The 14,065-nt window shown below is 41.2% G+C and overlaps 3 protein-coding genes across 9 annotated transcripts in view; 1 reads left to right on the forward strand and 2 right to left on the reverse strand.

The window, feature by feature from the left end:
- Positions 1-884, reverse strand: part of LOC118417817 (protein BANP-like) — a 14,631-nt gene extending 13,747 nt beyond the window's left edge. For 3 of the 7 annotated variants that reach the window (XR_004831392.1, XM_035823561.1, XM_035823558.1), the window contains exon 1: positions 738-883. The gene's annotated coding sequence lies outside the window, so the exon portion shown is untranslated. The other 4 variants (XR_004831391.1, XM_035823562.1, XM_035823559.1 and 1 more) reach the window with 3 other exon arrangements.
- A 203-nt stretch (positions 885-1,087) lies between these two features.
- LOC118417818 (PRELI domain containing protein 3B-like) lies at positions 1,088-7,354 on the forward strand. The gene is made up of 6 exons (XM_035823563.1): positions 1,088-1,255; positions 2,801-2,969; positions 4,245-4,343; positions 4,734-4,804; positions 5,429-5,531; positions 6,397-7,354. Exons 1-6 carry the CDS (start codon positions 1,224-1,226, stop codon positions 6,544-6,546), a joined length of 624 nt encoding a protein of 207 aa, XP_035679456.1. The 5' UTR covers positions 1,088-1,223; the 3' UTR covers positions 6,547-7,354.
- The window catches only part of LOC118417816 (zinc finger protein ZFPM1-like), a 36,837-nt gene continuing 29,429 nt past the window's right edge, over positions 6,658-14,065 (reverse strand). The window contains exons 7-8 of the mRNA XM_035823557.1: positions 13,910-13,978; positions 6,658-12,681 (exon numbers count right to left, since the gene is read on the reverse strand). Coding sequence (XP_035679450.1) covers positions 9,743-12,681; positions 13,910-13,978 — 3,008 coding nt within the window. The 3' untranslated portion in view covers positions 6,658-9,742. The remainder of the gene's footprint in view (positions 12,682-13,909; positions 13,979-14,065) is intronic.

Here is a 14,065-nt window from a genome sequence, read left to right on the forward strand (position 1 = left end):
AACTATTACATAGCATATCATATTAAAATCGTTTTTTTTCACTCGGTGGTTGTGGTGCAATCTTTCTTGAGGTGTAGTCATATCCACCTGACTGAAGTGAGGAAAATTGCCTTCAGTGCTTTCCCAAGGGTAGAGCATTGGGATACGTCAGGGATTCAAACCCAGGATCTCTGGGTTCCGGGCCAAACACTCTAAGCACAAAGTATAGCAATACCAAATCAAAATTATAGCACCAAATTTCTATGCTGTGTTGGACAGTGCCATAGGCTTGGTATACTATATACTTGCACGTAGTTATAATGTTTGTCACCTATCCTGAAGAAGCGGACTAGTCCATGACCCGTGTATCGTGGGGTGCAAGAAATTATTTAATACAAATAGGCTCATTTATTTTCAGTACGATCCGGCCTCTCATCTAACGTTAGTATCCAACTATCCATCTGGGTCTATAAGCGGCCTGTCAAACGTTTCTGGTCGGCTCATACCCTGCATGGCTCCGCCCCTGATCATCTTCTGGACGATCCCGCTTACTAAAGATTTTACATCAAAATCCGCCATGGCGCGCCAAGCTCCCAACGGAAACCGAACAAAGAAACTAACACAGCTTCTATCCTCTACTACAGCCATCTGTTTGCAATCGTTGAGACTACATGTTCGACAAGGTGCTCCCCAACCTACTCCAGATTCATAAGGCGCGGGGTTTGGAGGCAGTCCCGTCAAATCCCGCACACACTTACCGCTTTTTCTCGCCCTGCACGATAATGGCGTCCGTCTTCCTTCTCGCGAGACCTCTAAAAATAACGTCACAGAACATCTGTAAAGCGTGTTCTGATTGGCTTATAAATTGATTGGTTTAGTTTTCGACCAATAAAACACTTGCTCTTATAAGACATTAACGCCACAATGCAGTAGTTAAACTGCATCTGATTGGTGTAAATATTGATTGGTTTAGCCTTTCAACCAATAAAAACCTTGCTCTTACAAGGGATTGAAAAGGCATTGTTAACCATATAAGGGTAAGAATGCGTACTGACGTCACATGTGCGCACGTCAGGGTGACGTCATGGAAGGCTGTGCAAGTCAGAGCGCACTGACCTGGAGGTGGAAAGGAGAGAGCGTGTCGCACTAGTGAACACTTTCACCGGCGATAGTACTCGAGAACGGTCACGGAAATCATTCCTCGTCGAGTTGATCAGAGTTTAAGATTCCAGTGAAGAAGAAGAATGAAGATCTGGACGTCAGAACACACCTTTAGGTAAGAAATTCGATTTATAATACGTTCTAGAACACGATCTAGGTTTATACCGGCGCGATCGTGGCATGACACGATAACCGCCAAGACCAGGGTTATGTAAAACCGGCGAAAATCGTTGTGTTTCTACATCAAAGACCTAAATTACTGCTTTTATAACCACTGTCTTAATGTGTTATACAACTATACTACCGTAGATCGCTTACTTAACCCGTACCTACCCCTTTTGGGGCGGTATTACGCAAGATGCCGGTAGCACATTGTCTTATACAAATACTAGTAGTAAGTGGGTTACATTAGCATATATATGGGGAGGGGGGCGAACCATGGTTTGTCCTGTACGTACACTGAAATATCACATGCTAGAGACACAGCTGAATTCATATGGAGTGTCCTAGATTCCTGATGACATGTGATGGTTAAATGGAAGAAGAAATTTAGAGTCTAGTTTGTAGCTATCAGCTGATCCCGGATCTGGCCCTGTCACCGATCTCTTGCGTCATCACATCCCTCCTTAGTCACATGTGGGTTCTTAGAATAGCTGTAAAGCTAAGAATACACAAGACGTGTTTTGTTTAGATGAGTAGAGTTATATTAGATCAAGGTCGTTTAATGTTCTGTTATATTTATTTATTCAAAATGCGACGGTTCTGTTATATCTGTTCTGTTTGTGAAATCTAGATTGAAAAAAAAAGTTAAATTAATTCTAATTTGTGTGCACTGCCATTATTAATATGAATACAATAAAACACTGTAAATTGTATCATAAATTTTGCCAAACCTTATCATTGAAGGAAAGCACAGCCTTAATTTTTTTGGATAGTGGACACCCACCAAGCCACAATACAGGAAAGCAATGGAAGAAATCTTTTCTAATCTTAAAACATTTTGGAACATTAGTTTCTAGTAGTATGCTAATTTCACTGTTTTAAATCAGAATGGCGCTACAGTATTTTACAACAGATGTTTTTGGTACAAAATATAGAAAGATGTGTAGTTTTGCGATTCCGTGGCGCAGTGAGTTTGCCGGCTTGGCCACCTCAGCTTTAATGTTACTTAACACCTTACCATCACCTCCAACTTTTCTTCTGCTGTTATAAATAGCCATCTCATTGTTTACACAAGGTAAAAAAGAGAACGGTTGTATTTCACTCATGCGATTAACATTACGAGTAGAACAATGGTAACAGCAGCACTGTACGCTAGGATGCCTGGTGCAAAAATCCAGATGTCTTTGACATACAAACCTGTAGTACCTTACAAAGATTACCATGGATAGAGTGTACTGCAAGATTATGCATTCTAACCCATTTCTGGGTGCACCCGTGTTGCATCATTCATTCCTATGGTATCATGAATATGCCGCTTCAATTGTATGTAAGGTTACAAAGTTCAACAGTCTTAAGAGTAGACCTAGTTACCAGTATAGTTTTATAACACTTAGAACACCCACGTGTTATGCAAACATATACTTTGACCAGTTAAACTTAGGTTGAAAAGTAAAAGTAATGCATTGTCTGAATAATTCATTGTTCTTTGTCCCTTCAGGCATCCGTGGAGCACGGTTGCGCAGGCAGCATGGAGAAAGTACCCCAACCCCATGAACCCCAGTGTTGTAGGGGTGGATGTGTTAGACAGGAGAGTGGACCAGGAAGGGAAGCTACACTCACACAGGCTTCTCAGTACAGAGTGGGGCTTAGGATCCTTTATCAAAAAGGTGAGTTGAGCGCTCTTTAGAATCTGTCCTTATCCAGATAGGATTGCAGGGTTCTCCCCAAAGGATGGAATAAAGGAGGCCCTCCACTATACTCCTAGCCAGCTCCACTATACTACTTTTCAAATTTAGTGTGTTTCTTTCCTATTTTCTTTGTTAGTTTTGCTAAAATTAATGACAATTCACAGATTTTTGTGCCAAGTGGCATCACTTTTCCAGTCAGCATTGTCTGCAAAAACTTGTGAATGAGCGATGATCAAAACAAACGTCGTTTTGCCACTTCACAACAAAGGAATCACAACAATATATCATACTTGTAGTTTTTGACACCCTCCAGATGTCATTGCAAAAATGAACCCATTTTTATGAAAGCGCAGCGCGTTGGTGCGGGTTATTTTTGCCAGCCCCTCCACTATACTAAAAAATTCTGGGGAGGACCCTGGATTGGATCAGGGTTCTAGCCAGCATCCGTACTTCAACCTTTGACTGAATTTTGACCATTTCATCCTCTGTGGTAGACAAAACTTGGCATGTAAAGATATTAAGAAATGAAATTTTGCAAAGATCTCCAGAAATTTAGCACAGAGGCCATTGAATCAAGCTGAGTCCACTCTACCAGCAAACTTTGCACCCCAATGTCAAAATGCAGGACATTGTGAATGATGTTCAAGAGGGGCTAGATTTCACAATTTTCCCAGACCCTGGGGATGGAAAAAAATCAGGCTGGCTAGAATGCTGGCAATACAGTTTTTTCTATAGGGACACCATCTCCTCAAATTGTAGTTACAAGGCAAAAGAGTTCATGGTGGCAAAAGAGGCCAGGAGTGTGTTAAGAAGGACATCCATGTGTACAGCTTTGCCAGTGTCAAACCACTAAACATAGGTAGTTCGAAACGAGGTGTAAAGACTACCCGACTGTTGTCCATCCATATTTCAGGGACCCACACAGCACTTACATTTGTACAGCAGTATAATCAAATACTGGATAATACTACAATACTATAACACTGTGTTTGCATTTAGTCATTTTCTTACTTGTCCTTGAGAGCATATTCTGCCAAATGTAGCAGAAAATTAGGTGCACAGCTGACATTTTTGGTGCACTGAACTGAAAAATGTTGATGTATCCAGTATTTATGGCCCTGTGCCTATATATCAGATGTGATCTTAAATGTACCTCTTTGGGCATTCATATGTATTGTTTTGTATTATTCTCTTGTGTTATTGAGCTGTGGTATCTGTGCTTGAACTAATTTTCTGTTTTTTTCCCTTCCCCAGTTTCTACCAATCCAGATGTTAGGAGGTGACACGTGTTATGTCAGTGAGCACTCTGTTGTAGACCCAGAAAAGAGGACCATGGTTCTGCAGTCAACTAATGTAAGTTTCTTATAAGAAACAAAGAGACAAGAGACAAACTTGTCATGATTCTATGAATCATCATATCATTTGTAGGCTTCTTGTAATCTCCTGAAATGCCTGAAAGTTTTGCTTGTTTTGTTAGATAATATAAGTTGGTATTTTCTGACAAAATCTTCTACGCATAAACATGTGTACAAAAAGCAACATTAAAATTAGAGAAAAACAGCTCTCCCACACTGAATTTATCTAACAATTCATCAATTTATTATATGATTATCTCCAAGCCTTGAGCAATTTTCCCCAGAAATTTGAGTGATAATCTATAATATTTGTGACGATATCTGATGTAGTCAGGAAGTCTTGTTTGTGGATGGACTATATCTAACACCAATGTGTCCTCTGTTGCAGTTGACGTTTTCAAACTATGTGTCAGTAGACGAGAGATTAACGTACGAGCCACATCCTACAGAAAAAGACTCGTAAGTACCCGTTACTTTTACTACTTTTACTTTTACTACATTTTGTACCATCATTGTTGCTCTATAGAAAACGGACATAGCTGAATCGTCACCCTTTCCAAATTATATAGACAGTACATACATAGTGTTGTATGCTTATGTGAACAGTAGCATTTTGAGGCAGCGTATACTTTGTCTTTGAGTTTATTGAGATACCCTTAAGCTCATATTTCAGATTTGATGACAGTTTTGGCTTTACGTGTATTTACTATTTTTGGAGTGCACATAAAAACCATAGAAAAGTCTTGTGTTGAGAAAACCTTTGTATAAGGTACCCCGGATCATACCCAATGATAGACTTATTGTGTCTGTCCATCACAATTATCACTCCAACCAATGATAGCATGGTAGTTAGCAGTTTGACCAATGGGGGAGTGGCTGCAAGTCTGTCAATATTTTCATTTCTGTTACTTTACATTGCTACATTTTGAGTGGTGGGCAGGGTTATGGGTTTGGTGTATAAATGCATGTTTAAAACTAAAAATTCGATACACTTAAAGGTTTTGAGTTTGTACATGGCTGGCTAGACTTAAAGAAGATATCTTGAGTGGCTAACTAATGTTTTGTCCTTTTTTTTGTATACAGTACACTGTTAACTCAGGAAGCAATCATCACTGTGAAGGGTGTTAGTTTGAGCAGCTACCTGGAGGGCATCATGGCCAGCTCTATCTCAGGGAATGCGAACAAGGTAAGAACTAAGAAGAAATATGTTTGTGTATTTGGTCTCAATTACCTCATTGCAGTACTGACTGGTCCTGCTAGGTGGCACTGCTGTATAGCCAATGCAGTCCCCAAAGTGTGACTTACATACTAATAGTTATTTTACCAACCTGATGATACTTTACAGATGCACATGTGTATGTCCTTTAAGTCCTTTGAGGACCATAGTCTTTATAATGAACAGTTCTGGAGGTATGTGTCAAAATGTGTGGTGGGGAAACTTACACATTACCTTGAATTTGACTAGAAGCCTTGGTCAGTACCAAGGACAGCCTCAGGGCCCAAGTACTGATACTGTTGCATTTGCCTGAAAACACAACTGTCATTCTGTTGTTGTTGGCAATAGAGCAAATTACAACTTTTGTTTTGGTTGTTGTAGAATACAAAATAGTCAAGGAATTTAGGCCTACAATGTACTTGTACTGGTGGTTAGTGGGTGAAAGTTTTAAAAGTTCAACTTTGGGTGCACATAACATGAACTATTCAGTTATTTGTTTTTAGTCTAGTTCAATGGACTAGTCTATCCCTGGTCTTACATGTAAGGTGTCATTTTGTAGACTGGGTGCCATTCTAGTTCATTTCATGAAACTAGCATGTGGGACAGAAGTGATGGGAATAATGGAAAAACAACAAGGATGGCACCCAGGCTAACCATGTCCATTTCCCGTTGGCCGTGATCTATTCTAGTTGCAGTACTGACTAGTCCTGCTAGGTGGCATTGCAGAGTAAGCAATGCTGTCCCCAAGATGTAACACTAAGCTGTAATACATTTACCAACCTCATGACACTTTATCCATAATGACCATGGTCTATTCTATTTGTATTTTCTCTAGGGCCGCCAAGCGATAGAATGGGTCATCGGCAAGATCAACAGCGAGGTGTCCGAGCTGGCCGAAACTGCGAAGTCCGGTATGAAGGACATCACGGACAATCTGGAGAAAATCACGAAAGTCTCCAACAAAACCAACACAGACTCTATATGAAACCATCTGACTTGAAGAAGTGCCCAGATGATTTATATAAGAATCCTTGGTTGTTGTTATTTTCAAGATTGAAACTGCCAATTAGATTTAATAGTAATAGTGTTTTGTGTCAAACCATCATTTTGTATAAAGATTGTATTTGAAGATATCTTATTTTTAAAGATATTTACCTCTACATGCAAGCAGGGCATGTGGTAGTGTTGAGGAGGAGTAAAGAATAGCACACATTGTACTAAAGGTACTCTTGAATTTGAAGGGCATACTACATGTACTATGATCATGTCTTGTTTATATGAAATGTATATGTACATTGCCCTTATAAGTTATGCCACTCAGTGATGTTATGCATCCTTCAAGTTCTAGTAAGAAAACAAGGGCTTGTACACTCAGGTTTCATCTCTGGCCTTCTGCTCATTGGAAAGGCTCTTAACAAGTTTGCCCCCATTATCAGAAACTACCCCACATCTGAAAGAACAACAGAACTTCATTGACTGAAATTTTAGGGGATAGCTAAGATGATTTGTTTTTTAAATATTAAAAAAAAGGGTTGCCAATGTTTGGCATAACTGGGTCTATGAAATGTTACAGATGTAGCAGTTAAGAAGAGAAAAAAGAGCCTTTGAAAGGTATCATTTTGTTAAGGTGATTCATCCATGTACAGTCAGATGCTAGTTTATCATGTACATATTTAACAATGTACTTTTGTGTTTTATTTAAGAGATTTTGAAGAGTACAGGAAAACAGATTTACTTTGAGAGGCTTAAGGGCTTCTCAAAACTATTTAATAAATGAAAACAATTGAAGGAAAGTGATGACTCCGTTTTTATTTTTTTAAGACTCGTGTTATCTAAGGCTCTACCTGTAACTTTAAAAGAAGAAAGATGTTAAAACATAGAGAATTAGAGATTATAAAATTGAAGATCTTAACTGCTTTATGTAGCCTGAATTCAGTCATTCTTTCTGTAGCCATTCCTCTGGTCACATGATGGCCAACATTTTTAAGTCAGGAGAAAGGGAAACATCTTAGCCCCATTCATTCATTCAGAAGTTTTATGTGCTAATAATACACCTAGCACCGACCATTCATTCAGAATAAGAACTGCCTGTAACTATGGTGTTGAAGGCTGTGATGCCTGGTTTCCATAGGGACGGTGAACCCTGGGCTCCTATTGGATTGATTTTTGTAATGATTAAGAATCCTTAGCTCCTATTGGTAGTTCAGGAATAGTTCTCTTGACGCCAAAAACTCTCTTTGAGGCCCAATGACAGCAAGAGATTAGTCTCTACCAGACTCCAGGTGGTTGGAAAAACCGTAGAAATGGAACAAATAGAGAGCTACTGTATATGTAACGCAGGCTACCATTTTTTATCTACAGAAAATTTCTTCTTATCATCTTGGTCCCGTAGACAATGTTACCTGTTGTTTCTTGCCCAGTGTAAAGTATGGTGACAGACACTAAGAACTTTGCCTATGGACTACACTTTTCTATCAGTCCACTAGGGGGCGCTTTTGCATGGCACTGTCCAATCAAAGCTTTGCTCCTCAGTTTAACTGCACTTCAAGTGTAATGGTGAATGGAAACTAAGTACAAATGACCTTACTTATTCCTAACTACATTATTTCTACAACAGAACACAAAATAGAGTATGACTGAGGAACATGACTTTGGTTTATTGTTTGTGGTAAACAAATGAAGCTAAATAGACAACAAGCCAAACGACTGTTGTCCTAGATAAATTACATTGACAATTCATAATGAATAAAATGTTTCTAACGTTACATACTGTGTTTGTGTCCACTGACCATATTCCCCTGTAGTTTTTGTTCATAATCTTTTTTTAAAAATCATGTAGAGTACTTTGGCACCTGTGCTTTCACTATCATTTCTGATTATAAATTCTCTTTGTAAGTGCATTTAAACATATCATGTACACAATATAAGAATTACATTGACAGGCAATATGAATTGAATTCAAATCATTACACAAAGTGCTTTTGATAACAAAGCATAATATGTATATCTTGCAACTTTATAAGTCATAGCAACATCATCTTACGTTTAATTCATACACTTTACACATAACAAATTACATATTTTGACGAGGATCACTGAAGTACAAACAGTATTCTACATGTAGTCTAGGTCAAGGAGTTTTATTGGGAGTATTTATATAGCATTTGTGTGTTGAACTACAGCAATTTCAACTTGATCCTGGAGTTGCTTTGATCCATTGGAATGATTGTGAAATAGTTGGCATAAAGGGGAACATCAGCTTGATCCATAGTCATTCTGAATATTGCTGTACACTCCTTTTTGAATGTTTGGACAACTTTCGACATGTTTGAATGACAATCTCCAATTGCTGTTCTTTTTATTCCTGCTGACTCTCAAAATTTTTGGCTGTTTTGAGAAAATGGAGTAAAAAAACAAACAAACAAATGCAAACCTTGTTCAGGAAATGCGTTTCAGACCTTGGTTCCGAATTCCATAGACTAAATGCCTCAATATGAGGCTTACAATTAATAATTTCATATATGCAAACCAAGGTATATCTTTACCTTAATTTGGAAGAAGTCTTTGCGGAAATAGTTCAAATACAATGTTGGATGGATTTTCTAAAAGAATGCTTTGATGCTCTACTTATCGTATAATTCTGTCACATAAAGTTACAATGAGCATTTAGTTGTGCCATCTATTTCAACTAGAAATATGCACCATGATTTTTTAAAAGTGTACATGCCACATCCTGAGAAGTTCTCTATGATTGTGAAGCTTGCGAATTTCAGTTTCTGGCACCGTCATTGTACCTGGCTTTCCTTCAAACACATTCTTAGCCATTGAAGTATAGCTCTTTTCTTAATACAGCACTTATAATGTACATAGCAGTAAAAATTTCAGACAACAGAACCATTTTAAAAATGATAATTATTGTGAAAACATATCTGTAAATTTACGAAAAAATAACAAAATACTTTAGAGTTCAAAAGTGTTCTAACTATTCACACTTAGCTTGGATTTGGATCTGCAACTGGAGGTCTTTATTATTAGAACCTCCACACACATGTATACAAATTTTCACACTTGCTAGGTTGACACTAGATACAGCCATGCGAACAGTGGTTCTTGTAGTTTTCATTACGAAATGAATACTAAATGTTTTATTGGTCCCAGAATACCTGCCGTCACTCCTGTGTCTACTTGACTATGTTTTCACCTGCGTGTGAGGCACAGTAGAATTTTTTGTGTGCGATGAAAGTGGACAAGTTGGTGAAACTGATGTCACAGGAGCGGCAGTACTTTGTGCACACGGGTCCCCTTCTCAGGGCGGCGGAACTGTGCCGAATCACGTTTGTCTTACCTAACATGCTACTGAGGTGATACTGGGCTGGTCCAGGGCTAGCCCGGGGGTGGACTTTCTCTGCAGACTTGCCTGGACTATTGTTAGGGGTTGACCTATCTGGTAGGTCTATGTTACTTGTACTGCAGGAGGCAGAGGTCTCCGGGTAACCTGGATCATACGGCTCCTGTTTCACAACTGTCTGCACTGCTTCTGGTTTCTTTGGAGAGGTTTGTGGAGGGCTTGGCTCCTTGTACTGTGAGCTGTTGTGAACGTTTTCATCTGGGGAGGAGCTACTGTTGCTGTGAGTTTCTTCTGGCTTGGTTTGGTGGACGTTAGTGGTTTCCTGTTCGTCCTCAGGTTTGGCATGTTGGTCCTTCCAATGCTCCATCAATGCCGACATGTCGGCAACGGTGAAGGGGCACAAAGAGCAGCGGAACAGCTGGCTCTCGCAGTGACCCTTCACGTGGACCATCAGCGCGCTGCAGGTACGAGCCGAGAACTGGCAGTACGGGCACTGGAATGGCGCGCAGTCGTGAGACTCCATCTCTTCCAACGTCCGGAAGGACTGTCGGCAGAAGCACATGAACGGCGGCTGTTGGTTGGGGCCTGGTTCTGGGCTTCGTGGTGAAGAGGTGACAGCCACAGCATCCGCTTGTGTCTGTGATGGAGAGCTCCTCCTTCTTTTCCCCCCATGAGACAAGTGGTCCGAACTGCCAACATCAGCTACATTCCGATCCACAAGTGTCGTCGCCTGACAGTAATACGTCTTGTGAGCAATGTAGTTCTCGTGCTTATTGTACTGAATGTTACAAGCACTGCAGTGAAAAACGTTGGGTAAGCTAAACTTATCTGACAGGGCTTCGGCTTCATCTTTTTTACAACGAAGGTCTATTGGCTCACTGGAACTTTCTCCATTCACTCGAACCTCCTTTGATGAGCTGGCATTGTTTTGCTCTTGTGAGGTTGTACCATTTTCGCTACTAGCATTCTCTACTATAGTATCACTACTACTTCTTTTTATGACTAGATTTAGCACGTTTTCCTGATTATTATCTGTAGGAGCTGTCTGAGTTGGACTTTGTTTTTCTTCAGTTACAGGGGAATCTTTGGCGGGTGCTTGTGGGCTTATTTGCGGGCTAGCTTCAGGTGTTGGTTTGTTGTCTGTGTCTACTGTGCTGGTGTCGGGCTCTTGCTGTGTCTCGGTCTGAACAGCTACCGATGCAGCATTATTGCTGTTTGGCACACCACAGTAAGCCATGGCTGCGTTCTGTACAGCCCTGACCATCCCAGGTCCTCTAACTAGTCTCTCGTCCGTGGACAACCGAACGATGGTACAGTTGGCGGGTTGGACGCACTCCTGCCTTTTTTCTGTCCCAGCCCGCCTGCTAGCACAGTAATACTGTTTGTGTACTGCAAAGTTCTCATACTTGTTAAATGATATCTCACACTCTACACAGTAGTGACAGCTGGGAGGGGGTTCCGCCTCGTCGCATTTTAGTGTCGGTTCCACTGCCGACGGAGAGACTACGTCTCTTCTCAGTGCAGGGAGGTTCAGTAGACCACTGGCAGCCATGTTTTGTACTGGTATAGTGTTAGTTGCAGACACTCTGGAGGGCAGGGGCGAACTGTATTCCTGTTGCGCACTGCTGTAGAGTGGAGACTCTGTCATGAATGGCGTCACACTGCCCCTGCTGTACTTACTGAGGTGGCGGGTGGAGCAGTAGTACTTCTTGTGAACAAAGTAGTTGTTGATGGAAGTGAACTTGATGCTACAGTCTAAGCAATACGTACCTTCGGGGAGGTCGGCTGCGACCTTGTTTGGAATTTGCGAAGGAGAGAGGGAACTCTGTGGAAGACTTGCCTGCTTGTCGGATGGTGTTACAATGGTGTTAGGGGTGACACCCGGGTCGGTGTGCATTTTCAGGTGTCTGTTCACACTTGCTGCTGAGTTGGCTACATATTGGCACAGAGGACACCTATATACAAGGGCTACTCCCGCTTGTGGGCTCAGCGGCATCTTATCTCGTCTTCTCGGACTGTTTGCCTTGACTGCTAGCTGTTCAGGGCAGGGCTCCTCGAGTCCTGGCTCTTTCTTTATGGCAGTTTTTAATACCTGGTCTTTCAATACGTTTGGAGAAGCTCCATGCTCAGACCTTGCACTTGCAGGTCTTGACAGGGTGTGTGACGTGCCCTCTTCGCTGGACACGGGGGACTGTGTGTGGAACTGCCTGTGCCACAGCAGCTCGGCCGGGCCGCTCAGAGTGACCTGGCATTGGGTGCACTCCACCGTGGCCTGGCTGATGTGGCTGGTCATGTGACGGGTCAGACTGTCCTGATCCTGCGCCACATGCCAGCACACCTTGCACACAAACTTTCCCTCTTTGGAGCCGTCGACGGGAGGCGGCCGCGGACTCAGCTCGGACGGGGACAGCATCTCGGGGCTCGTCTTTGCCTCTTTTGGCACACTGCTGCAGGAATGTTCAAGTTCAAGGTGCTGCTGAAGCTGAGCTTTATTGAGAAATGCAGCCATGCACAGTGGACAGGTGAAGGTATGAGTGAGCATATGGACTTGAAGCAGTCCGGCGTTGGAGAAGGTCTTGTGACAGACTGGACACTGAGCCACCGTGGCCAGTACAGACGGCAGGACCCTACCACGTACTATGGGGGGTTGGTGTCGCTGGGTGCCGGGGCAGTAGTACATCTTATGAGCGTTCAGGTTGTCCATGTTGCGGTAGACTATTCCACAGTCTTCACAGTCATACACACCGACTTTGCCTTCATTTGACATTTTCCCTGGAAAGAAGATTTTAACAATTATGAATAAAGCCATACAGTATATTTTTCATTTCATCATCTTTTCATCTACATTATGTTTGCTGTGCAAAACTTTAGTTTTGGACAGGAGGTTCAAGCTACACAAGACTGTATGGACTGTAAGGCTCTATCCACTCACACCAGGATGAACTCCTCTGACCTCCTTGTGACAAATGATCTTTAAAATATGCTTGAGGTGTGCCTCTTCTGAAACAATGGGCTTCCTGCTTCATGTCCCATACAGAGAGGATGTTCCTAACCGAAAGTAGGTAGTACTACTCATTTTCCCGTTTTCATTTACTTGAGTGACAAAATAGGTCCTAAGAACACAACAATCCAGGGGGAATGGTAGAACCTTTGCATTCTAGTCAACCACACTGACTAGCACAGGGGAGATAAATGGGCCAAAGGTTAAAACTCAACATGTAGATTTTATCCTATGTGTAGAAATCATGCATAAATGCCAAAGAGTTAAGAAGTCATCCTTCAAGAAACATCACTATTGTATACTTTGTGCAATAGAAGTTGATTTTGTTATGACAAGGGCAAACAATATCATCTTTACATTCAGCAAGATTGACTTATTTAACATTTAACTATACAACGTATGGTTTTACACCAAAGGCAAATCCCATTGACATTAGTCAGATCCTTATCAGTAAAAGAAAAACATGTAAAGGTTAAAGTACAAAGATTATCAACCATACCCTCAGGGGCCCAGAAAGGTTATAATATGTCCACCCACAGGTATGTTAGAAATCTTACTGCTACTGATTTCAAAAGAGAAAATCAATGGCTGAGAATAAATTGTCACCTGCAGATACAAAGAAATCCACTAGGGGGCTCAAGCCTACATGACTTGCTCTCCATTCAAAGAGCATACACCACTCAAAAATCATGACCACAGCATGTCAAGAACTTGTCAATGAGTTATGAAAACTGGAAGTTCTACTACAATACCTTAACAGGACACAAGGGAGCCCAAAATCAATCTTTTTACACATGTAAGGTCTTATGAATTATATTTCAACCCACATATTAAGTACGAAGACAATCCATCCAGATGTTCTCTAGTTATAGTCTTCACACACAGACATACATACACACAGACACACACACACCCCAAAACATTACCCTTCTTGGAATTGCACTTAAAAAGAAACTTTTCCTGACAACATGAACCCTTCAAAACACCAAATATACATACATGCAAGTATCAGCTGTTGTTTGGCATCTTGCATGTCCATGCCTTCAAGTGCATGCTCACTCTGTATACCTGCATAATGAGAAAACTTCCTTAAGTCAGAGTTCTTATTTTGTCATCTACACAATTGTCAATGTTATTGGAGAGACTACCATTAGC

The sequence above is a fragment of the Branchiostoma floridae genome, chromosome 6 (assembly GCF_000003815.2).
Source record: "Branchiostoma floridae strain S238N-H82 chromosome 6, Bfl_VNyyK, whole genome shotgun sequence".
NCBI lineage: Eukaryota > Metazoa > Chordata > Leptocardii > Amphioxiformes > Branchiostomatidae > Branchiostoma > Branchiostoma floridae.

Coding starts and splice junctions, on each gene's coding strand:
- LOC118417818 (XM_035823563.1), top strand. CDS start 1,224: ATGAAGATCTGGACGTCAGAACACACCTTTAG. Junction 4,344..4,733: donor TGGTTCTGCAGTCAACTAAT/GTAAGTTTCTTA, acceptor CCTCTGTTGCAG/TTGACGTTTTCAAACTATGT. Junction 5,532..6,396: donor TCTCAGGGAATGCGAACAAG/GTAAGAACTAAG, acceptor TATTTTCTCTAG/GGCCGCCAAGCGATAGAATG.